This window comes from Hippocampus zosterae, chromosome 9 (assembly GCF_025434085.1).
Source record: "Hippocampus zosterae strain Florida chromosome 9, ASM2543408v3, whole genome shotgun sequence".
NCBI lineage: Eukaryota > Metazoa > Chordata > Actinopteri > Syngnathiformes > Syngnathidae > Hippocampus > Hippocampus zosterae.
This window is the reverse complement of record NC_067459.1, coordinates 21,359,578-21,383,756: the sequence shown is the minus strand read 5'-3', so window position 1 is coordinate 21,383,756 and position 24,179 is coordinate 21,359,578. Positions and strand designations below refer to the sequence as shown.

Below are 24,179 nucleotides of genomic sequence, written 5' to 3'. Positions count from 1 at the left end.
TGGCAACCATTACCCCGCCTCCAGCCCAAAGATACGAAAGATATTTTTTTTTACGAATAGAACCTGTAATTGAAGTCGCCGTAAAAGAAGTCAGACATTCCTCCTTCACTTTATTGCCAGCTTCAACAAATGACATTTTGCAGCCATGTGTCAAATTGTACAAAAATAACATTTGCTCAACTTCAACCGAATATCACAATGTTTTCATTTGCCTTTTGACAGCAGGGAAAAGCACCTGAGGGGGGATGATTTTTTTTTTCAGGACTGCTGCTGTGATTGGGTCCTCAACACCGTGAAGGTGTGATCTGATTGGCTGCTTGCTTTTATGAATCAGAACACAATTCACATGATTCCATATCCCATCGGAATGAATGCAAATGCAATTAACCTATCCCCGCCGCAAAAAAAGTGTTTTCATTAGAAAAACTGCTTCTAATTAAAGTTATTTTCTTAGTTATTTTTTTGTTTGTTTCTTTTCATAAATACGTTTTTTTCAGCAGTTACTGTTGTACAATTTTTTTCCCGGCCTTTCAGATTTTTCTTTTGAAAAATGTAATTCCAGAAAAAAAATCAATCTTAAAGGGAAAATAAAACTAATGTTTTTTTTTCTTAGTGAATGCTATACATATCTGTAAGGTCATTTGTATGCAAGCTGTCCATTAAGGAATGAATACATGTGTATGTTGTTTTGAATGTGCTCCAATCCCAGAAAGAAAAATTCTGAAAAACAAAATCATTGTGAAAAATAGAAACAAATAATATATATAAGAGACAAATAATTAATCCCCCTCATACCCTGTTAAAGTTTTTCTCCTACAAGTGAAGGGTTCTTAAAAGTTTCTGTAAGGTTCTTTAACGAGCTTTCAATAAAGGAATGAAATGTGAACAAACTCAAAAAAATAAAACCAAGTAAAATCCCCAAATTTGGAAAACATTAAAAATATATTTTTTTTAAAACGCATTCAGAAAAAAATATTTTTTTCTTAAATTAATTGAGATAGTGTTGTTTTGCAATACGCTTCTCTGCCACCCAAACTGCATACTGTATATGCAACCAGTGGGCATAAAAACACGAGGGTACCCAATGTTTTGTTCTTGTCGTTTTTCTCCTGGGCAATTTCTTGAAAGGTTAGCAAAGCAAGTTCACGGTGCATTCGTGTCACCAATTTGTCTCGTTATCCCAGCTTAAGGCAACCAATGTGAACAGATTGCTTGCTGCTGGCGTCAAGTGATGAGGGCCTGAAGCATATCGAAAATGTTCATCGTATCTTAAGTCCCAAAGAAAAACAAACTAAAAATCAGCTTAGTGAGACGCTTGCATTTCCAGGTGCCACCGCACGTCATTTGATAAGCGACGCCTGACATCCGATGATGGAAATGCATCTCCTTGTTCTAAATGCCAAACAGTTTGTGGTTTTTCGAGTCCCCGTTCGCTTGTAGCCCCTGCTGGCGCTGATGATATGGATCGGTCCAAAGGTGCTCCCAAAGCGGTGCACCCAAGATGGCGCGCGATCGTGCGAGCGGGTGAGTGGGCAAGCGCTAGGCCTCCTGGTCGACGGTGCACTCCTTAGCCAAGTGGCCCGTCTTGCCGCAGTTGTGGCAGCTGAGCTGGGAGGCTTGCTTGCAGTGCATGGCCACGTGGCCGATCTCGCCGCACCTGACACGCATGCAGACGTGCGTCAGGCATTCGTCGACGCACAATTTATCATACGTCTAACGCACACATCTATACACGCATATGTATGTACGTAAATGTAAACAATGAGAGTCGGTGCCGAATCGTGTCTTGACTTGTAAACCAAATGTGCACTGAAGGCGATGCGTTGCGGCGGCGGCGCCCACCTGTAGCATTTAACCTTGTCGCAGCACTTTTGGATGTGTCCAAATCCGCCGCACGAGTAGCACTTCTGCTCGTGCGCGTGATTGCATTCTCGCGCCATGTGACCCGCCTTGCCGCAGTTGTAGCACAGCGGCTCGCGCTCCTTCTTAGGCTCCTGGCACTCCCGGGAGATGTGACCCGCACGCCCGCAGTTGTAGCACGCTGCAAACACGCCAACCACATCAGTGTGTCAATAAGCACTTCTGGCGCGGTTATCTAACCTTTCCGTAATAGAAATAGAGCGTGATGTTGGTTGCCAACCGCCAAAATGACGAATAAATATAAAACAAAGTCCTCTCTAAATTCCAGCGGGATTTTTGCAGCTATCTGGGTCCACCGTTCGAAGTGGCCAATCTCACCACAAATTCCATCACGCCGCAAAAAAATTGGGACGAGTGACGATTCGAATCTTGAAAAGGTCGTCAGTTGGGTCATTCCCATCTCGAAATAACACTTTACAGCAAAACACATTGAAATGAACCGATTGTGTCCTTACCGTCTTCCGTTCTCTCGCAGTCTCTGGCCACGTGTCCTCGTTCCCCGCAGCGATAGCAGAACATGTCTGAAACGCAAACAAGGGGAAGACGTGACATGTCGTCCTCACGATGACAAGATGAAAACGTAACGTGAGGACAAGACGACAATTTTTTTTCACGACATCGGACGTGAAGGCGACATGTAGACACCAAAACAAGACACAGAAGCACATCACCTTTGGGCCTGGGTCGTCCCCTGCCCCGGTGTCCCCTTGCCACGTCGGGACAGTTTTTGATCCAGTGTCCGGCTCGGCCGCAGCCGAAGCACTCCACGCCGCTCATGTCCTCGCCGACCTCCTCGTCCCGCCGCCTTCGTCCCGCCCCGCCAACAATACCTGTTGCGCTCATCATAGACATGGAATAAAGCATAGTTTCTAGTCATAAAAAAACATCAGAAGGCACATCGCTCTGACCTCGTTACACACGCGCTTCAACACTTTGTCAAAAGGGATTATGCTATCATGGGCCAAGAGTTCCTCAAACGACCACCGAAAAGCCCTTCACTGTGATTAAGCATTGGCTATTGTCGATTTGTGGTGCCTCGAGACACAAATGACCTGACCTACCAGATTTCCAAGATACGAGCTGTCATTAGACCAAATGTTTTTTTTTTCTTTCTATAAATCTCTGCCATCGTTTATATTTTCACCAACATTCCTGGAAAATCACAATGTGATTGTTTGAAAATCTACACACTTTAAGGGAATAAATGTTGCATATGATATTTGTCACCTAATTGTTCTGAGAACTCATGAACATGATCAGTGTGTTCACTGTTCACACAATAATCACACATTTCACTATGCCGATCTAAGATAATTTGAGCAAATTTCTCCTTTCACAAGTGTGCATGAAGCTGGTCGCCAAGAACTTTTCTGACCACTGGCGTCATTTCAAAGCGACGCCTCTGTTGTTGTGGTGCACAATTCCAACGTAGGGGGGCGAGAGAAGCTACGCAGCACCGTCGCGTGAGGAAATTTCACATTGCTCGTATGTTATAGATCGTCACGTGAGTTTTGGTTCCCAGTAATAAGATATCCTTGATTTGTCCCACACTGGGGAAATTTAATAACTCATACATTGCTGTCCATTTCATTTGTTACTCTTTACTGCAAAAATATTTTATTTTATGAAATATATGTACCCTATTATAAAAAGAAGACATGACAAAGTCAATCATGAACAAAATCAATCATCATTAAACCAGAGTATTTTCTAAACCTACTTGGGAAATATTTGCAAGCCCCAAAAATGTGTACATTTTGGGCATTTTCTGAAATTGAAGCTGAATGTGTACGGACGGATTTAGATCACCGTCAAAAAGACGTATGCGTGATCAAGGATAATTTTGAAGTCACGGCGATGATGCTCGAAATCGGGATGAATGTGGTCTGGCAATTCCAATGATTTTGACGTTCCTGGACGTACAGACAGAAGAGCATGATGGCCAGCATTTGGAAGCGGGAGTTGGGGCATCCGGGCGCAGCACCAGCGGCCCCAAGTCGCTTCGTTCCCCTACGCCTCAAGCTGCGACTCTCCCCGTGAAAGTGGGCCGCCGCTTAGCCCCCTAGCCTGTTAGCATCCTGGGCAGGCGAGAGAGTGAGCGCCATGGCGCCTCCTGTGGTGGTCCTGTTGGGGGAGGGAATAGAAGGTTGAAGCGCGGGGCGTCAATTGGGACTAACTCACCTCGCAGCTCAGTGTCCAAATGGCGTCTCAGCACCAAATGTGATGAGGCGGCGGTTTTGTTTTGGTTGATCCCGTGGCTGTCCCGACTCGTCGTTCTAACTGAATTTGCACACGACTCGCAGCGAAGCGAAACGAGCAGACCTTAACGCATCAGCGCTGATGCATTCACGTGGTGTAGGAATGGTGCGTTTTATGACGTGAATTTATAAACAATTCAAGACATCACATGCCATCTTACTTGCCTGACACGTTATTAGGCCAAAACTCAAACCAATTTATAGTAACCCCTTGTCGCCAATCACTTTTAATCAACCCTACCCGTGTTTTAGAGCATTTATGGTCCTTGAAATTTTACTTCAGTTGTCTTTGAAGTTTAAAAAAAATACAGCCAAAGCTACAATGGTATCAAAAGTATTCTCATCAAAGAAATTATAGATGATCCCCTACCCAAATTTTCTCTTTTGTCATTCCAGTCTGGTGTAGTCCCTCCAAAACTAATAATTGCTAAAGTCCTTTTGTCTTTAAAGACCCCCCCCTACTAGTCCTTATTAGAACATAATAATACTATTGAAATAATGACAATTTTGTTATTTCATAAATGTGTAAACAAATTACAGCAGTGAAGATCTCAGCTCCAAATAGGTTGCTTTAAAAGTCACTGAAACTACAATTCATCTTATACTCGCTTTTTATATTCATCTTATTTTACCCCTTCAACATCGTTGTAATTAAATGTTTTTAGCTACATTTTATTTTGAATTTTCACTTGTACTGTTCATCCAGAATTTTCCATTTGTAGGAGTTTCTGAATGGGAGTGGAATCTTGTACAAGCATTTTGGCTTCAATCGCTCCTTGCGCTGTTGTTAAATTGTGCTAAACAAACAAACGAACTTGAAGCTTGTCTGCTTTTGGAAGTGACTTCAAGTTGCTGTTTTTTTATTTTTTTGAATGACTTTAGGGTGGTCTATTGTTGGGTCTGGGGGGTCCAAAGGTGACTGTGTCAACTGTTCCTTTGTTCTGTGTGTGTGTGTGTTTTGTGAGCAAGTTGATAGTTGACCGTTTAGTTACGTCATGCAACAACATGTGAAAGCTGCCAAAGGTCTCGAGACAGGCGTCAAGACAACAACCAATTGGACAAGCTCTGACTCCCAAAGGAGGAAGTCCCAAGGTAAGGTGGCGAGAGTGCAACTCTGCACGTTGGCTCAACTAGTCATCAACTATTTGGACTGCACTCAATATCAAAGAGGTACAAGACAGGAAAAACAGGTTAGTTGACCTTTTCCTCAAGTTCGGACAATCTTTCGGGGAGAGCTTGTTATTTCATCCATTTGGTCAATTTGTCAGTTGAATCATGGGTCAATCGCTTGGTCAGTTAGTTGACATTATGGCTGCAGTGCACAATTATTTTAACAGAACGTTATTCTGTTGATCTATTCAATTACTGTAATCGAAAGGGATTTTTTTTTTCACCACTTTGTTGAAAAACAGAAGATTGTTTCCTCTTGTGCAGAAAACACAAAAACATGAATTATCCATAATGGTTGGTTTTATCTGTAACATCCATCAGAAAATATTCCTCAATGTCTTTGCGGGAAGGAACAAGTAATTGATTCATTGTTGCAGCTCGAGGATTGATCGAGATCCCCAATTTATGAGTTGGTGGGTGTGTCCCCTCCCCTGGTGTGGTCAGACAGTTTTTGCTGTTGCCAGTCGTGAATGGCTAATAAGTGTTTTGCCTCATGGCCGGTCGTTCTTTAGAAACACCTTCAAGAGTTCGCTTCCTAAAATCCAACTTTGGCAAGTAAAATGACAACATCCCGTAAAATACAAGTGTCACTCAACAGCCATGTTAGGAGGAGGCGTCAACTTGGGCCGGCGCCGCAGCTTGCGCGGGCTCTCGCTGTTTATCGGGCGGGGGCCTCCATCTCTGCCTGCCTGCAGACGCCATCACCCGGCAGGCGGAAGGAGGAGCAGCAAATACAGGGCGGCACCGGAAGTCCACGGGGAACACATGAGCGCACCTGACATCAACAACATCCTCAAGGTAGGTAGGATGGGAACAAATTATGTACTAACGTGTTAGATGAGGCCTCTCAGGAAGGAAAGATGTGTGTGGAAAGGAAGAATATAAAGGAAAACAGCAAGAAGGAATTAGTCGCACAGGAAGGAAAGAAGGAAACGATTAGACCAATTAACTGAAGGCGAGGAGGAAGGAGGCAATGTCGTAAAAGCTGCGAAGAATTGAAGGTAGGGCCCGAGGCGTCCCCTAACTGAGAATCTTCTGGCGCAGGCCAACGAGTACAGCCAAGTCCTGCCGCGAAGCCCCGCCTCCCATGGCGCACTGTCCTTCCATAGCAACACGCTGGCGTCCAACCAGCCAGGCGAGGACTGCCGCAGCAGCGCCACCTGCCTGTGGGAGGGCGGCGGCGTCCTGTTCGGCGTCTTTGACGGTCACGGCGGCCCGGCGTGCGCGCGCGCCGTCAGCCGCCGTCTGTTCTACTACATCGCTGTGGCCACGCTGCCCTTGGCCACGCTTGCCGAGTTGGAGCGGGCAGTGGACGAGGGCCGCGCCGTGCCCCCCTTGCTCGAGTGGCTCAAACACCCCCGGGACCACCGGGGGCCCAACGGGGGCCGCGTCGCCTTCCAAAGTCTGCGCAACTACTGGCAGGAGAGGCTGGACGGTAACGGTGACGACGGCGATGACGACCAGCAGGTGAACGCAGCAGAGACGCTGGAACTTTTCCATTTCACGACTGCAAAGGTTAACAAAGAGTTGAGTATCGCCTAAATAGCGATAAAAGTTATAACGTATTATAATCTACTTGTTTTGACGTTTTGCACTGTGACGGGATCTGGGGGGTTTTGAATTGAAGGACAAATTTAAGTCGAATTTTAATGTGATGCATTTCACGTTCGAACACGTAATATTTGTCAACATATTTTTACTCCACATTGGCAGCTCCACGCTTCGGTAGTTATACATTAACGCATTTTTTCTTTCTTTACGAGGGAGGCGGGTGGTAGTAAATTCTTGATGAGGAAAATATTTACAAAACTACAAAGATTATCGAGAAAGATTTGGCATCACATTTTGAAGCTATGGGACATAAAATCAAACATGGAAGTTTTGATTATTATGCCAATGCTGTAATTGGGATACCTGGTGTAATGCATAAATTACCTTGCATCGTTTGCTTTGCCCAACGAAGAAGTCAAACTTATGATAAAACATGACATTACGTTAAAATGTAACCCTCGGACTCTCATAAGTTTACATGCAGTTCTTGCACATTCAATGCAATGGAGATGGAAACGTACCGACGTTCAGTTTGGCGCCTGTGTACATTTGCATAAATGTTTGTCGAACCCCATCTTGGTATTGTGATGTCATCATCCCACTCCTCTCCGATTGGTTGCAGGACGACAGCAGGCTACGTTGTGCGCTGGAAAACGCTTTTCGTCGCCTTGACTACGACCTGTCCGTGGAAGCTCAGGTGCACGCGTCGGCATGCTCTCAAAGGTCCGTCTTCCCAACGGCCGCTCTCTCGGGAAGGGGGGGGGGGGGGCAGAGTGAGGATGGTGTGGAGGGAGGGAGTAAGGAAAGAAAGATGAAAAGGAGGTGAGGAGGATACAGTACATCGATGTATACAGGCCAGGATTGGAGGAAGGTTGCAGGAAATGTAAGAAAAGTGAAAAGATGGGTAGGAAGGAAGGAAACTTTTTATTGAAGCAAGAAAACGGGTATGTTTAGGGATAGAAGGAAGGAAAGACAGAGAAAAACGGGACTGAAAGAAGGAAACATAGATGTCTGAAAAGACGGAACCAAAAAAGGAAACGTCAGAGGGGATAAGGAGGCATGATTGAGGAGCTGGAAAGGAGGATAAGAGGAAATAAATCAGGATGAATGCAAGAAAAGTGTTGCTGAAGGAAGGTCAGTAGGGAGGAGGCATTGAAGGAAAGAGGGTTGGGTTGAAGGAAGTGTAGCTGTTTGAAAGGGTGCAAGGAAGCAAACATGGATTTATTGATGTGCACATCACTTATTTGATGCTGGAATGATTGACTGAAATGATGGACAGCAGGACATCAGCATCCAACTTGTGGCTGACCGCTCCTTCAAATATTTTTCGCAACACATCAGATCCATTGGGCGCACAGTCGAGTTAAAATGAGGTAGAAGGAAAAAGGAAGGAATAAAAGAAGGGGGAAAAGCAGGAAGGAAGAAAGTACCTGGACAAATGATTTCTTGTCCCCGCCGGGTTTTCCGCAGAGGCCGGTCTCCAGCCGAGGAATCGAACGGGCCCTCCCCCCTGCGGGTGGCGCTATCCGGCTGCACAGCGTGCGTGGCACACGTGCAGGACGGCATCCTGCATGTTGCCAACCTCGGGGACAGCCGGGCCGTCCTGGGCGTGCAGGAAGCGGATGGCCGCTGGACGGCCGTCGGTCTGACCAACGATCACACCGCCGACAACCCAGATGAGCTGCAAAGGGTCCTGGGAGCTCACCCGCCGTCCGAGCGCCGAACGGCAGTGCGGCATCACCGCCTGCTGGGCTTGCTGTTGCCGTTCCGGGCCTTTGGGGACGTCCGCTTCAAGTGGCGTCCAGAGACCTTAGCTCGACTGTACGAGACGCGGCCCGACCTCCGCGAGGGGGCCCGCGCCCTACCACCGCCACCCCACTACTTGACCCCGCCTTACCTGAGCGCCGAGCCGGAGGTCACACGACGCCGTATCTTGCCGTCTGACAAGTTTGTGGTTCTGGCAAGCGATGGACTTTGGGAGCTGATGCACCGACACACCGCCATACAGAGGCTGGCGGAACACCTCAAAGGTAACACATTGTTGCAGACAACGGGACAGTGCGAGCGAGAGTGTTTTTACCTTTGAGGTTGGGGAGTAGGAAACGGTCTGTCTTTTTGAATATGTACAACAGTGTGTGAGCTTGCATGTCTGCTGCAGTTTAACATGTTTGAAGAGCAGGAAGCGGTGTGTGTGTTTGAGTAAGAGGCTGAGTGTGTATACTGCAGTTCATCATGTTAGAAAGTAGAAAGGGGCGTACCCTGAAGCTCCTTTTCATTGCTCCAGACCTCCGGGAGCAGAAGCCCATCATCACCAGCGCGGGCATGACCCTGGCTGACCTACGGCGCCTCCTCCTGGAGAGGAAGGGAAGGGTGCGGTCGGACCCGGAGGACCAGAACTCCGCAACTCACCTTCTGCGTCACGCCTTAGGGGATGACGGCTATGGGGGTGTGGCTACATCTCGCCTTTCCAAGATGCTCAGTCTGCCGCCCGAGGTGGCCAGGAGGTACCGTGATGACATCACCATCACCGTCATACACCTGAACGAACCCCACCTCTGACCTATCAACAAAACCAAGGGTCCATGTACATACACACTGCTGCATGTGTGTATTTACTAGTGTGTAGCCCACAATTAAATAGCTTGAAAGCATGTAACGCCCCACCCCCCAAAAAAAAGACTTGTTTATGACTTGAAAATAAAGTTTAATCAAGGATTTTATTAGAAAACCAAGACAAATGTTTGACGTCAATGATAGGGCCTCCTCGCAGCTCACAGAGCTCACTCATTGGACAGCACGGGTCCACGCTCGATGGAGGCCACGCCCTTGACATTTTCAACACGACAGGAAGTAGCTTACTGAACAATCCGAAAACGAGTTATCAAAACATGTTCAGCGCTAGCGGAATCATCGGCGCGGAGGCGGGACCACCAGTTGTGTGGCAGTAGCGGCGTCCGGGAACAGGTTGTGGTAGGCGGGAAGTGGCACGTATGCCGCCTTTATCATCTTGCCTGCAACCACACAGAAGAGCTCATTAACACAGACACAGCAAAACCGGATGTGAAACTGATATTGGAGGATCCGCTTATTATGGTCACATGAAATGTTATATTCATATTTCAATCATCACGCGCACCGCAAAAATTTGAATAACTCATTAGAACCTTATGTCACAACTATTCACGTAGGGCTGTCGGCTTCCGCCGTTGCTTGGTTACTTATCCACACATACGGACTGAACATGTATGATCATAAGATTAGTGACATACATTGTGCCGTTTTTATTGTGCGTTTCTGTTAACAGATGAGTGAAATTGAGTTAGCAGACTTTTTGGGTGGCTGTCGTTTTTGTCCATTGTATTAGTCTACAGACCGGTGGACCGCTGCTTCAGCCATCACGTTGGTGTGAAGACTTGTTAAAACGAAAGGAATAAATAGGTATTGGCCCCAGAACCAAGTTGCTATGCGCTTGGTTGACGAAAGCATGACCGAGACGGCAATTTTTGTCTTGATAAATACACCATGTCCGAAAAATCTCACCCGCAAAGTATCGTCCGTGAAGAGCACTGACAGCAGCCATTGCAGCAGGGATGGATGGACACTTGACATACACGTTGCCCTGGAAACCACAAATTAAACTGAGCCTGTGTGCGCACACACACATTATCAAGTGTTCGTGTGTCAGCTGTACCTCCGTTGAGTTCTTGTCCACATAGATGTGAACAACGCCGCCATGTTTGTTGCACTCCTCAATGACATCGTGCTGGATATCCATCTCCCAGCCAGGATGATCCTCACTGACAGGCAAACGCGCACACGCAAACGTTAGCAATGACGGTACCAGCTCGGGTTGAACATGTTGGACTGCCGGAAGGTGTGTACACACCTGCTGGGGTTGAACATATTGGAGAGCTGGAAGCAGTGCGTGGCCAAAGGCTGAGAGGGAAGGTTGAGTGCCGGGGGGTTCATGTTGAGGTTCATGGATGGATTCATGGCAGCTGTCAATCAATCAAGGATACAATGGGTTCGCAAGGCCCGCTAATATCTCAGGGGCGGGTCTAAGTTTAAGTCACGCCAGACTTACCCGAGACGGCAGCCATGGCACCGATGGCGATGGCGCCACTCATCTGCAGTGCTTGCTGGGCGGCGGGAGGGATCTGCAGGCCAGTACCTGAACGCAAACCACACAACACGACTCGTGTAGAAAACAACTCTCGATCCACAGAAGCGGCTACGGACACCCGTTAAAAGACCACTCGCGAACCCGTCTCACCTTCGGCGAGGCGAGCCATGAGTTGCAGCCGCCCGGTGGTGCCCAGGTCGATGCCGGTGCGCTCCAGCTCGTCGCTGTCCAGCAGAGAGGCGGCGGCGGACCCGTCGCTCCGCTCAGTCACATGGCCCACCTTCATGGGCCGGCCTGCCAGCTCAAAGCCATTGAGCTGCTCCAGAGCTTTCTTGGCGCACTCTGCGTCTGCAAACTGATACGGTCAGATCAAAGATAAGAGAACAGCATGGGAGAAGTTCACATATAGAAGACTATGGCTTCATGAAAAAGTGAAGAATTAGAAATTCATTTTTGCAAGTGTCTTTACCATTATTCTTCAATTTTTATGAAAATGAAGCGTTTTATTCTTCACGGATCAACTCACTGTAATAAAGCCATATCCTTTGGAGCGACCCGTCTCGCTGTCCATCATAAGCTGGATGCCTTCAATCTGATAACAAAATATCAAGATTATAGCCACTTGAAGTAACCGTTTCTTAGTCGATTCAAAAGTGTCTCACCCTTCCAAAGGGCTCAAAGATTCCCCTCAGCATCTCCTCTGTGATGTTGAAGTGCAGTGAGCCGATGTAGAGCCTCATGGGTCCCGATGAGCCTTTCTGAAGGTTGTTGGCGGCGGCCGCAGCGGCGGCTGCTCGGTTCTTCTCAGCCTGGACATGCAAATCCAAACATTATTCACCTCCTTGATTTTTTGCACCAGCTTCCCCACTTGACCTCATACTGCCACACAGAATTTCCGAAGGCTATTTAAATGCAAACATTTATATAGGTACTTTAAGAAGGTTTGTTTTATTTTATAATTTTTTTTTTTTTTACATGGGACGAGAGAAGTGAATCGAATCGTCTTTTTTTTGTTGATTGACGGTACAGCTTTGGGTTTACTTTCAAACTTGGCTTTTAGCGGACATGTGCACATTTTGAGCATGACGTCTCTGATCCATTGGTGAAAGGAGACGAAGAGTCTCTCCTCTTTCATCTAAAACCGCTTCAAACAACAAAGCAGATGCGGGAATAGTGGTTATGATTGCATGACTGTCGGTGTCTTATGTGTTGTATTCTTTTGTTATTTTATACTGTTTTGGACTTTGTTACAGCCGTGCTAAATACGAATAAAGATGAATGAAAAATAGTTCCAGTTTAAGAACTGATTTGTGATTTTATAAATTGCATTTTTTTTTGTTTCCTTCCTTCCTGGAGGCACGCAACATTGTAAACATACTTTTGACACACAGTAAACTTACTAAAAGTTACTCCAATAAATTCTGCTCTATCATATGATCTGCTAGGTGACTGATCAATGACCCCCCCTCTGCCCCCCAAGACACTTAAACGTTCATTACTTGTTGCTTGCATGTTACCTGCGAGGCCTGCACAATGATGGGAACTCCCAGCAGTCTCTGGCCTGTCAGCCCGATAGCGAGAGGAACAGAGCTGGCCTCCACAAACTCGATGTAAGCAATGCCCTTTGACCGACGCGAGTTCCTGTCCGAGATCATCCTCACATCTCGAACCTGCGCACGAACAAGCGGGAGAGGTCACCGGCTACAGCCAATAAAGAGAAACAACCGCTGTACCCCACCCCCTTTGCGGAGCTCTGTGGTGACGTTACCTTCCCCACAGCAGAGAAGAAGTCCTCAAGGTCTCGAGGTCGAATACGGGCAGCAAGCTGCATGCAGAAGACGGTCCTAGCATCTCGCTCCTCTGGAGTCAAGTTGTCCACCAGAGGCCTTCGTAGGACAAACGGTAAAAATAAAAAGATAAAAAGGGAAGAGGGCGGGGGGCAACATCTGAAACCGTAAACATGTCTTCAGGACTTACTTGTTGGGACTTTTCTCCCTCCTGATGGGACTCTTCTCTCTTCTGATTGGACTTTTCTCCCTCCTTATGGGACTCCTGCTCCTCGATCGCTTCCGCCTGCACACACAGGTCACAAAAAGTTCCTGTTGGTGACTTGGCAAACCTCTGAGGAGTACAAGGAACTCACGCCTTGTGGTAGTCTCTGTAGCGCCCGCCCCTCTCACGACTACGTCGGCGCTCTCGGCTGCGACTGCGCCGCTTCTCCCGGCTGCGCTTGCGTTCGCGGCTGCGACTCCTCTTCCTCTCTCGACTTTTGCTGCGTTTCCTGTCGCGACTACGGCTGCGCTTCTTCCTGCTAGAGCGGCGGCCAATCACAACACGGCAGCGAGGACCGTTATTACTGGCGAGACGACCAAGACATGCCACACGCCAGACAAAAAAAAAGAGACAGAAAGAAACAGGGAGGCGGACGAGAAAGGAACACAGACAGGCTGACAGAAAAGATGTTGGATCAGACAGACAAACGAAAGTTGAAGGACACGCAGGAGACCAACAGCAAACAAGCAGACTGACCGAGGACAGACAAATTCCAGCAAAATGCACAAACAGGTAGACAACACAGACAGATTGGCAGGGCAGGAAGACAGACGGGCAAGGACACACAGGACTGCAACCTCCCTCCCCACAGGCGTACAGAAAAAGCTAATGAGGATTTGCTTTAGTTCTCCTGATAAAAGCTTTGAAAATCATTTCCCCGGCAGTAACGTGCATCACCTCCTCAGAAATAATGGACAGTTGTTTTTGTGCATATATACTGTGAAAACAACGTGCATGTTATCAACAAGCCCCTTTTGCAAATTATTAACTGCCCTAAAATGTTTATTTTTATTTATTTTTTCAAATAAAATTAGAGTGACAAATACATTGATGAAGTGGATTTATTGCAAAAAGAATGTGACACTGGTTGGACTCGTGGTATGTGATTTAACAGAAAGGCATTGCAAAAGTGGATAAGTTGTCAACACCCACTGCTGCTTTTGTACACGAGCTCTTATCTGTTGGCAGCCATATTGTTGGTGGAAGCAATGCATGTCAGTAAGGGGATGTGGGACGGGGGGCATATATAAAATTCTACATCTGAGAGATGGATCGCTGAAATTGATTAATTGCCTAATACATGAAAGAATATGAAAAGGCCCATTTCTCCAAATATCCTAATGTTTTCACGACAATTTAAAAAATGTGGCATTCTGGTTAATGTTGTGTTCATGGAATAATGTTATGCAATATCACCCTCACCTGTCGATCGAAATTAACATCATAGTGACACTGTTGCATATTACCTCAGTTATATGCTGATCGTCATATGAAGTAGCGCAACAATGACTTTCTGACGCGGTTTGAGCAAGATTTTAGCAAGCTAATCCTAACCCGACTATGTTGCAAACCTAGATGATATTTCCAATATGGTGGACCTGGATGAAAACGTATTGTTTCATTCCGATTCCACAAATGCAATATTAATCAGAACAGTGTTTTGATCGGCACTGGCACAAATACCGTATTCTCGTTCATGATGTGTAACATGTCTCGGGAATTTCTTTCTCATGCCATTGAATTGATCATCATGACTTAGGTGTCTCTCTCGCCTCTCATCAGAGAACCTATTTTTGAGGTAGTGAATTTTCATTCCCACTTAACTTATTTCCGCAGCCTTAATTCTTGCCAAAAATAAACAAATAAGATCACAAAAATTGATAAAGCGGCCGCCCCTTACAGGTGGACTGGCGAAACAAGACAGGACAAGACAAGATGGCAGGCAGACAGATGTGCAGAGATTCACGGCGACGGGTACCTCTTGGCCTGTTCCTCCCCGCCATTGGGGCTGGCCGTCTTGTCGTCCTAGCGGGGTCGACAGAGAAGAGCGTGAGGAGGCAGACGCGACATTGGGGTGTTGGCAGGGGAGGGGTTGGGGGCGGGGGGGCAAAAGAGAATATGGAGAGTGAGTGAGTGACATTCAAACAGACTTTTTGTGTGCTGGGGGAGGGGGTCAGAGCTGAGGCAGGCGGCCGACTCGGGCGGGAGAGACTCTTCTTCCTCTGTGGGTGCTGCGCTGGGACGCCTCTCAAGGGCCCTGCAGCAGACAGGAGTCTTGGGTCAAGTCAACTCTCAAGTGGGCAATGTCTTCCTTCCTTTGCGCTCACGGGCTCCTCCATATCTCAGCTGCCCTCATCCACTTGTCGCTCCCTTACGACTACACAACAGCCAGGAACACCACCTGATGCATTACCATGGCAGTGACCACACTATCCAGCCCGTTCATTTCTTGAAGATGCCACGAAATGCGTAGTGTGCATGTGCGTGGCATCTATGAACATACAACCAAAATACCTGCTTGGTTATGTCAAGTGATCTTTTGCAACAAAAATGACACTTTCAGGTACCAAGAGAGATCCGGCCCACCGGTGTCTCCGAGCCACTCCAAAAACGGAGTTACCGTCCCTTATTTGTGGGGGAACCTATTCTATGTTACTAGCTGTTTTTGGACTATTTCTGAGGTGGCACAAGATAGCGCCAAAGGCCTATGGATGATACTAATGCAGAAGCCACAGACCCGCGGCCACTATGGAGGTTGGCATGTCATTCCGTGCGTTTGAATGGAGGAATCGTATTGATGGCCAGGCCAACCTCATGCATCAGTGCATTGGTGTGCAGCGTTTGGCTCCAACAAAATGGTTGGGAGTGAAAAAGGCGCCTTTTGAAGTGTCACAGTGACAAATCTGAAGCAGGGCAAGAGGATAGATACCAAAATTGTCAAAGAGCAGCTTGAACTTGTGGCATTCAACAATAAGCCGATCTGACCTCACTCGGCAAGATAGCCACTACTCACATGTGGAGTTCTTCGAAACACTTGGTTGGCTTAGCAACGTTACATAAGACGTGTTACATCCATACAGTGACAATATCATGGAAAGGGTCCACCCTACCACCACATGCACTTGCCATTCCAGCAGTTTTGTGAAACTCTCTGTTCCTGAAGTACACACCACTCTTGCAACATCAGCTTTTGAATGTTCTGTAACAAACGACTGCAAGACTCTGCAATGAACAATAAAATTCACCTCATTTATTCCAAAATCATCAGTTCAAGTTCGGAGACACTTCATGACCGCTGCACCTATTTAGTCTGTGACTACACTTTTACTCACCAAGTTGTATAATGTAATGTCAGGTATTATGTAAGTATGCAATCATCATCTTTTGTAAATGTCATCACTTCATACAATTTTCTATACATTTGATTTTTTGTTTGTTTTTAACTCTGTCTGCAGTCAGGTCAATATTGCACATTATTAAATTTAAAATAATCTTCTGAATTACTCCACAGCTCCACCTCCCAACATGGCGTATAAACAAATAATGACCATGTGATGGAAATCTACCCATCAGTGGGTGTACTTGGCCTGCTGCATTTGGCATTAGAGTCATTCACACAGAGCGGTATCATGCAAAAGGATGCATCGCGCCTTGTGTCTGTCAGTCCTGCCGATGCCACATAAACCACATGCCTGACTGTGTTCGTCGGTCAGCCAGCCTGATCATGCTAACTGAACAGCTGCTTTCCTGTCTGGCTCAGTCTGTCTACTCATGTCCCACAATCCTCCTCGCCGTGGAGTCGGGCAGAGTGGATCTGTGACACAACACACTGGCAATCACAGTAAAGAAATCAAGTCCACCAAGAGAGATAGCATTTCCTAATGAGTGTATGCAGCCAACATGACATCACTTTGGGCATGCTCACCCTCACACACTTGAAGTTAAGTAGTATAGCTCCTCCCAACAATTATCTGACAAATTAGGTAATTCTTTGAAAGTAAAGTCTCATACTGCAAGTCGGGAGTTTTTCATTAATTTTTCCAAGTGGCCATGTGATAAATTGAAATGGCTGTCAATGGCCACGCCATCACGCCAATTCGTTTGTGTTCAACTATTACTTTAATGTCTTTTTATCCTGCATACATTTATGACCCAAAAAGATAAATTCATCAGTTGATACTTCTTTTTTTGTGCATGTTTTGACCACAAACATATACTAAAAGCCAAATCAAAATATCAAAAACCAGTCAAAAATTCTGCAGTTAATTAATCGTTGTTGCTGTATGGCTTTAGGGACCATAAAATAAATTAACATTCATTATACAGCAGTCTAATTAATCGACCAATAATCAGTAGTCACTGTTGAATAGACGCACGTGAAACACGTGAAAACCTGGAGTCATCCATTTTAAATAGCACAGCCACTTTTGCATCTGCATGTATGCTTATATTTTATATTTCACTCTGTACTGAGTAGTTTATTGTTTTGTCAAATTGTTTTTTGTGCATGCAAATACTTTTGTTTTGCTTGATCATTTTTTGCTGCTGTAAATTGAACATTTCTCCATTGTGAGACAAATTGTTTTTTCTCCTCTTCTTGATTTTTATAATGCCAAACAGAATCTGAAAAAAAAATCTGCAATGTTAAGGCTCCACTGAAATTTAAGTTTTATTACAAAGTCTTTTAAGACCTGACATTTCAAGGCAAATACTGTAATATGCTGGGACTCAGTCAAGCAAGAAGAGTGTGCAAAATATTGTGTTTGGAATGACAGCAACAAAAGCAGGAACGAATTGCCGCATTGCTGACGGTGAGCAGTTTTGATGTGATTTAACAGCAACCCTTGTGTTCCTTATGTAGCAATCGGTAGCTAGATGTCCATTTGAACGGTACTGGCAGATATTTGTGAAGTTGAACAGATGATAGAAAAAGATGCTCACCTTCCGGTAAGGAGCCTCCAGCATCGCCTCAATGTCCAGGTCGTCCGCCATGCTACACACACACACACAATGTCAAATCATTATTTGGCATTTTATTTTAAAAACAAACAAGAGATGAGGAGCTGATTTTCTGCTCTCTAGCGGTCAATTTTATCTTTAAAAACAAATAAAATAAGACAAAGTTAATTACGGTATGGTTATGATTAGGGAACCCAAAGTTACTGAACTGACATTGCTCTGACAGCCACAGTTACGGAACCAGTTAATAAGGAAGCCAGTAGAATTATGACACGGCAGGGTACACATGACGCAAAAATAACCTATTCACGACCAACCTACTATAATCACTCACGGTTTAAAAAAAAAAGGAAAAACAGGGCAGGCCCAGAATTTTACATATATAAAGAGCAAAAAAGGTGAAGCATTCAGCAATTAACAGGGGGAAATCTCCGCGAGAAGGCGAACTCGCGAGGAGCGGGGGTTCAATGTAATGACATTTCGATTCATCTCATTGAAGAAAATTCAATTGATATACGGATAAGTGGCGTCGTCTGTACGTCTTCAGGTATCGAGTAGATGTAGCTCGGTGCCGTTTAAGCGCCATTTTAAGAGGGTTTTCGGTGGGTTTTCACCCTAAAATGGCGCTGAAACGTGTTGATCGAAATCCGGTGTGTAGCTATAAACGGGGGCAAACGAGGAGTGGTTGTCAGGCTCGCATCGCGTGTGGATTTTAGCTGACTTGATAATGGGGGGATAAAGTAGCGAGCGGGCAGTTAAACTGGCGTTGGTGGTATTTCTTTCATCAAGGAATAGCGACCACTCGTAGTCTTTTCACGTGCGTCTTATGTTCTCCTTCTTGGCCTTGTGAGCGCTTCACCATTCGCGAGGCCTCCATGGCGGGCCCGGCTAGATATTAGCTCCCGAAGCTGACTTACAACACGCCCGCCTTTAACGTATATTCCTGGCCACGGGCAAATCAGTTGAGCGGACAAGACTGGTTTTTACCTCGTCACTCAGCTCCTTGTCGGCTCCGAATGCAACAAAAAGCGTCAAACGTCGCCAAAGTTGACTTTGACCGCTCCTCCGTCGTCCGCGCAACGTTACTTCTTGTACTTGAAATGGCGCGAGAAATTCTCGCGAGACGAGATTATGGACGCGAGATCACGAGGTCATTTTCACTGACTCCTTGATGTTTTTGGGTTTCCTTTGTTTTGTCATAACTGAGCAATTGAACAGATGCATACGAATATTGTGGCTTTTCTCAAAGTGAAATCCAAAAATATTCACATTCAACAAAGTAAGTAATAGAAAAATAAAATATAGTATCCAAAGATATATGTTTTCTGGAAGGCTTTCAGGCCTCATTGCACATGACTATGGTCTTTTTGTTTTGAGGTTGTATATCTTGAGTCATATTTTATTGGAAATAACTGTAATTCACCTAGGCACCACAGTGGTCGACTGCTTAGCTCAAGGGTGTCAAACTCAGGTCCTGCACGTTTCGTTTTCCAAGTCTCCATGCTGCAACACACCTGATTCAAATGAACAGGTTCAATGTCAGGCTTCTGCAGCGCTAGCTGATGATCTGATCATTTGAATCAGGTGTGTTGCAACAGGGAGACTTACGAGTACAGTAATGCGGCTCAAGCGATGAGATCTGGCGGCATTCCTCCACCAATCAGAGATCCTCTAATGCTGCCAATTTGAATTGTTCAAAGTTAAACAATACAACACATAACAGCTTCTCTTGAAGATACTTTTTTATTCACCAGTTTTAGTCTTGTGACCTCAAATCTGCACTCCTAAATTTATTCGATCAGTTCAATAAAGGAAGACATTGATATTTGTGAATAACCATATTTCAGTTTGACAAATAAACGTGATCATTTATTGTACAGAATGAAACAATGAAACATTCAGACATGAAACTCTGTACCCGGCATCCTCATTTTAAATACATTTCTGAAAAACCAAAGAAAACATTGATTTCCTTGTCTTACCGTGATCTGTTTTTTTTTTAATATTTCTGTTCCAATTTCAGATTTCCCTTAAATATGGTGTTTTATAAATTAAATGCACTGTTTGTGGACTACGCCCCCTCTGCTGTCAGACAATCAGATATCTTCTTGCTCAGCTCGCTCTTTGGAGGAAACCCACCTGCTGACCATGACGTCCTGCAAAAACACACACACACAGTACATCACTTCAGAAAATGGACATCACAGGAAAAAGTTCAGACATTCCAAAAGCCCCGGTGAATCCGAAAAGTGGCAACCATCCATTCATTTTATTATTTAAACACATTTTAAAACTGTGCATAGTGCACGTTATTTGTTGTTTCCTATGTTAAAGGACCTTCACAGCCATACATGGACGTTGTTGTGGAAACTAACTACGGGTGGAAATATACGACACCCTCTGTATTCATATGTTCAGACATGCATGGTCCTATGTGTGGTTGAAATAATAAAGATGCAAGTTATCAAAAAAAAACTGTGTATAGTACAAATATGAAATATGCATGTGAGGTACAAGGAGTACTTTACTCCATTAGGAGTCGCCATCTTGACATTCTACACTGTATTATCTGTGACTCTGAACGTGTGTAGCTTCAAAAGGAACCCAGGGTGTGATGTGCGTGTCAGCAAACGAGAGACAATTCGTAGCTAGGGGAGTTAGCTCATGAAGATTGGCAAATAGGTGAGGGTTAACTACATTTGAAAGCATGATGTCGATCTTCATGTTAATTCCACAATAACAAGCGCCAAAGTTATAAAAAGGGGCACAGCATCACCTGAACCTTCAGCCTACTCAGGCAGGCAGGCGACCCCAGCTCAGCTTCTGACAGGTCGGGTGGATGGATGACGTAACACAGGAGCAGCTCCTATAGGCGGAGCAACAAAGTTTTGTTGTTGTTTTTTTTTATCAAGCAGAACAAAGCCATCAATAAAATGCATGGCGGCAGCAGCATCACCTTCGAGACATTCGCAGTGATTCTGCTCAAAGCTGCCAGAGAACGCCAGGAAAACGGGCGCAGCGTGGAACCCTGAAAATGCTCGTCCACTTTTTCCACTACCACTGAATAACTGTAAAACATATGACAATAGCATGTCTTCACATTTTTAGGACTGTAAGATGGTTTGTGAATCCTTTTTGGTCAAGGGAGAGGTTTTTTTTGTTTTCCCCCCCATGGTTGCCCTCATAATCCTATCGCCAATTAACCCCAATTTATCAAAGTACTTGTTATTTGATATGCGTGAGAATTTGTTATCAATTTATCAATTATTTGTTGCACCTGTTATTTACTGAAGATTTTTCCAGTCCCCACTTAATTTTAAAACCACTGTTTAACTTTGCGTGTGTACCTGGCATGATAGAAGGGAGGACCTTTCCTGTACAACACTGAAGAAAAAAAACACACGGACACAAAAATAAATAAAATGACATGTTAAACTTCAGACTCATAGTCCCACATTACACTGTTCCGCTTTTCTTACGCATGTCCACGCCATACTTGGCGCCGCTTCCTCCTTTAGGGACCCACCCCCTGCTGCGAAAGTGATGGTAGGCCGCATAGGAGCTGACAAAGTCAGGGCGCAGCGCCACACACTGTCTCCACAGCTGCGTGATCGACAGGGGCTCCTAACAAGAAAGACATGGTCACCTCAGTCAGGTGAATACACAGGAAAGACCACACGTGCCTCAAGTGCAAGTAGGGAGACGAGTGTGCATGTGCACTGAACTGTGCGTAAAACGTGCGTACTAACGTTCCCACACAAAAAAGGGGAATTTTTCCATTTGGGCTTGTGTGTGAGGAAATTTATGCATAGCTCTGACTGTGCATACACACAAAACCTTGTGGTAGAAGAGTGAAATGACAGACATCAGCAACAAGCCGAAATAATAATAATAAAAAGAATAATTAAGACATATGAACCGTGAATTAATATGAAGGACCTATTTCATTCAATTAGCGTTGACAGACAATTACCTGCTGCAGGTAGACAGACAGGCAGCCCAGGCTGTATACCAGGAAGAAGGCCTGCAGGGACAGACAGACAGACAGCAAGATGGCTACTGGAGCGTTCAGACCAATCCAAGTACCATCAATCAGCCGACATGAATGGAAAAAAACAACTGAAGAGTTTCAAGACTGGACCTCCTCCAGGCCGAGTTGCAGGTATTCCGTCATTCGTAAAGGATTCCGTCTGAGCTGCGGCGTCTCCGTGGCAACCTGTAACACGGACAGCAAAAGATTCAACTTGAACACCGCAAGCATTTGTCAAACAAGAAATTACAATGAAAATGTTAAAAATCATTCACGGGTGACCAAAGACTCACGTGGTCACCGTCAAAGCTCACAAGGACAAAACCAGGACCTGGAACTACAGGAGCATCATCCGGCTCAGAGTCAGATCCTTGGTCAGGACTGAGGTCTGGGCTCGAGCCAGGACTCAGCTCACGAAGCAGGCTCTGACTCAGTTTGGATTCGAGGTCAGGACTGAGGTTTGCGTGTGGTTGCGCTTGAGCATCCGGATGGGGTTTGTCCCCGTTCTCCACCTCCCACCTCAACTCATCCACCTGGACAGGCTGGCGGAGTCGCAACAGCATTTGATTGATAGCCACTTGAGCCAACCCCTGAGCCAAGAGAGCTGACTCCGCCCATCCGAGCAGCTCCTCATACCTGCAGAAAGAAACGAGGAAAAGTTATCTCAGAAGTGATGTAGGCATAAAAGTTCAGCAGAGCTTCTCATACTGGTGCAATGGAAATGTTCTGATTTTAAAATGGTGAAACTGCTATTTGTGTGTTTTTGTATGTTGAATAGTGAATTGCAACAGCTGTTTTCTTGTGTAATTGAAAATGACTCTGCTCCTGTTGTCTGTTTCCTGGGAGGAATTCAATTGCTTGTCACCGTTTTGAAAAGTACTCACGAGAGAGGAAGAGTGGCTAAATGCATAGATCAACCGTATCACTAAATTGTTGACACTCATGGCCTTTGTAGACTAGCTCCTGCCGTGGTGATTTCTATGTGTATTTAAGTTGAAGCTTTCAAAAAAACAATTAATTCACACAACATTTCTTGGTACATCTGGTAGCTATGTTGAACAGTTGTTGGCATATGAGGTGGACCAAGACCAGGAGGACAGGAGGTGATTTCACTCACCTGGCCTGCGTTATGACAGGAACCAGGAAGCCTTCATATTCTGCAAGAGGGCAAAAAATGGAAACAGTTGAATATGACGTTGATTTGCAACTCAACTTCAAGTGTCAACTAACGCTTCCATTGGTCGGAGATGCCCAGCTCTGGTCGGGCTCTGGACAGGATGCCTTTCCCGAAATATCCCTGAAAGACCACAAAGTGTCCAAAGATTCATTTGACATTTGCAAGGAAACAATGAGACTTATTCAGTATTTTTTTCTTAAATGACAAATAATGTACCGGTATTTATGTTATGAACTGCCTATCCTAGCTAGGATCACAAATGCTGAAGCCTAAACCAGCCGTGTTTGCTTGGGATTTTATTTGTTTATTTTTTATTTCATGTTACTGTATGGACAAAAATCTTCTAAACTAGGATGAGTTGTAATTATTTTAATAAATAGTCACATAACTTAACATTTACTTGGATGTTTAACATTATGGGTGGAAAGAATCTCGAGACGCACGACAACAAAAAGTATATTTTACATAATGCGGCTTAACAGCGTCAATTTAAGGTAAAAGTAAAACCTAGAAACTAATATTAGTTAATATCACACCTGATTCTGAATCTTAAAAATAAATGAGTCATGTCTGCAAGTTATAAACGTAAAAGATAATTTATAATCGCGTCAACTGTTTGTGTGTGAATCTTATCACAGAAAAGTGATAATCATCAGATACAATATACATGTGAATCATCTCACGTGAAGTTATTCGACTACTGATATTAGTGAGAAATACAAGAAATAATCAATGATGTTGTCTCCTGCTTGTGAAAGTGCTAGTTGTAAAAGATGGGGGTTGTTGTCACCTGGTTGTATATGTCGCTGATGTGCTCGGGCTCGGTGACTAGGACATGTCGGTTGACGAGGTCCGCCCGGAAACAGCTCGTTGTGGACCTTGTCGCTCTTCGCCTCTCCGGCGAGCCTCGGCTTACGGGGAGCGGCGCCACGTACTCTTCGTTCACACGGCAGCGGCGCCGCGGCGGCCGAAAGTCGGCCTGCATGCCGCCAACTTCCACGGACGATCAAGCGATCTGCCCAGCGACCAAACCTCTTAGCCTCGTTACCATCTCAGCATTGCACTAGCATGCTGGCTGCTAACTTCTCGCTAGCTTTGAAGCAGCATGGCCAAACCGGTGTTACCAAAATAAAACTTCGCCCCAAAGTCAAGAAATAA

The 24,179-nt window shown here is 45.3% G+C and overlaps 4 protein-coding genes across 9 annotated transcripts in view; 1 reads left to right on the top strand and 3 right to left on the bottom strand.

Annotated features, from left to right (window-relative positions):
* Window positions 1–90: 90 nt before the first annotated feature.
* On the bottom strand, window positions 91–4,257 carry cnbpb (CCHC-type zinc finger, nucleic acid binding protein b). 2 transcript variants are annotated; one of them, XM_052076146.1, is made up of 5 exons: window positions 4,102–4,257; window positions 2,592–2,750; window positions 2,376–2,441; window positions 1,843–2,041; window positions 91–1,657 (listed from the first exon to the last, which is right to left on the bottom strand). In XM_052076146.1, exons 2-5 carry the CDS (start codon window positions 2,695–2,697, stop codon window positions 1,540–1,542), a joined length of 489 nt encoding a protein of 162 aa, XP_051932106.1. In that variant the 5' UTR covers window positions 2,698–2,750; window positions 4,102–4,257; the 3' UTR covers window positions 91–1,539. The 2 variants fall into 2 exon arrangements, with proteins under 2 accessions (XP_051932106.1, XP_051932105.1); XM_052076145.1 differs by lacking the exon at window positions 4,102–4,257 and having other exon boundaries at window positions 2,592–3,414.
* A 682-nt stretch (window positions 4,258–4,939) lies between these two features.
* On the top strand, window positions 4,940–10,280 carry LOC127607609 (pyruvate dehydrogenase [acetyl-transferring]-phosphatase 1, mitochondrial-like). Of its 2 annotated transcripts, none has more exons than XM_052076093.1 (6): window positions 4,940–5,368; window positions 5,947–6,146; window positions 6,393–6,874; window positions 7,522–7,596; window positions 8,370–8,929; window positions 9,184–10,280. In XM_052076093.1, the coding sequence occupies exons 2-6, from the start codon at window positions 5,949–5,951 to the stop codon at window positions 9,456–9,458; spliced, it is 1,590 nt and encodes a 529-aa protein (XP_051932053.1). In that variant the 5' UTR covers window positions 4,940–5,368; window positions 5,947–5,948; the 3' UTR covers window positions 9,459–10,280. The 2 variants fall into 2 exon arrangements, with proteins under 2 accessions (XP_051932053.1, XP_051932054.1); XM_052076094.1 differs by having other exon boundaries at window positions 4,950–5,368; window positions 6,393–6,815; window positions 7,522–7,622.
* On the bottom strand, window positions 9,598–18,933 carry LOC127607611 (RNA-binding protein 39-like). Of its 4 annotated transcripts, none has more exons than XM_052076095.1 (15): window positions 18,802–18,933; window positions 17,797–17,848; window positions 14,834–14,880; window positions 13,166–13,333; window positions 13,000–13,095; window positions 12,791–12,908; window positions 12,540–12,692; window positions 11,685–11,831; window positions 11,549–11,614; window positions 11,173–11,377; window positions 10,984–11,070; window positions 10,786–10,897; window positions 10,591–10,696; window positions 10,440–10,518; window positions 9,598–9,910 (listed from the first exon to the last, which is right to left on the bottom strand). In XM_052076095.1, exons 2-15 carry the CDS (start codon window positions 17,845–17,847, stop codon window positions 9,807–9,809), a joined length of 1,539 nt encoding a protein of 512 aa, XP_051932055.1. In that variant the 5' UTR covers window position 17,848; window positions 18,802–18,933; the 3' UTR covers window positions 9,598–9,806. The 4 variants fall into 4 exon arrangements, with proteins under 4 accessions (XP_051932055.1, XP_051932056.1, XP_051932057.1 ...); XM_052076096.1 differs by having other exon boundaries at window positions 13,166–13,330; XM_052076097.1 differs by lacking the exons at window positions 17,797–17,848; window positions 18,802–18,933 and adding an exon at window positions 15,006–15,112.
* A 728-nt stretch (window positions 18,934–19,661) lies between these two features.
* The window catches only part of tsen2 (TSEN2 tRNA splicing endonuclease subunit), a 122,338-nt gene continuing 117,820 nt past the window's right edge, over window positions 19,662–24,179 (bottom strand). The window contains exons 2-12 of the mRNA XM_052076111.1: window positions 23,812–24,036; window positions 23,075–23,141; window positions 22,962–23,001; window positions 22,138–22,480; window positions 21,956–22,030; window positions 21,788–21,838; window positions 21,294–21,438; window positions 21,162–21,198; window positions 20,771–20,882; window positions 20,591–20,680; window positions 19,662–19,970 (exon numbers count right to left, since the gene is read on the bottom strand). Of these exons, the coding sequence (XP_051932071.1) occupies window positions 19,911–19,970; window positions 20,591–20,680; window positions 20,771–20,882; window positions 21,162–21,198; window positions 21,294–21,438; window positions 21,788–21,838; window positions 21,956–22,030; window positions 22,138–22,480; window positions 22,962–23,001; window positions 23,075–23,141; window positions 23,812–24,006 (1,215 nt within the window). The 5' untranslated portion in view covers window positions 24,007–24,036 and the 3' untranslated portion in view covers window positions 19,662–19,910. The remainder of the gene's footprint in view (window positions 19,971–20,590; window positions 20,681–20,770; window positions 20,883–21,161; window positions 21,199–21,293; window positions 21,439–21,787; window positions 21,839–21,955; window positions 22,031–22,137; window positions 22,481–22,961; window positions 23,002–23,074; window positions 23,142–23,811; window positions 24,037–24,179) is intronic.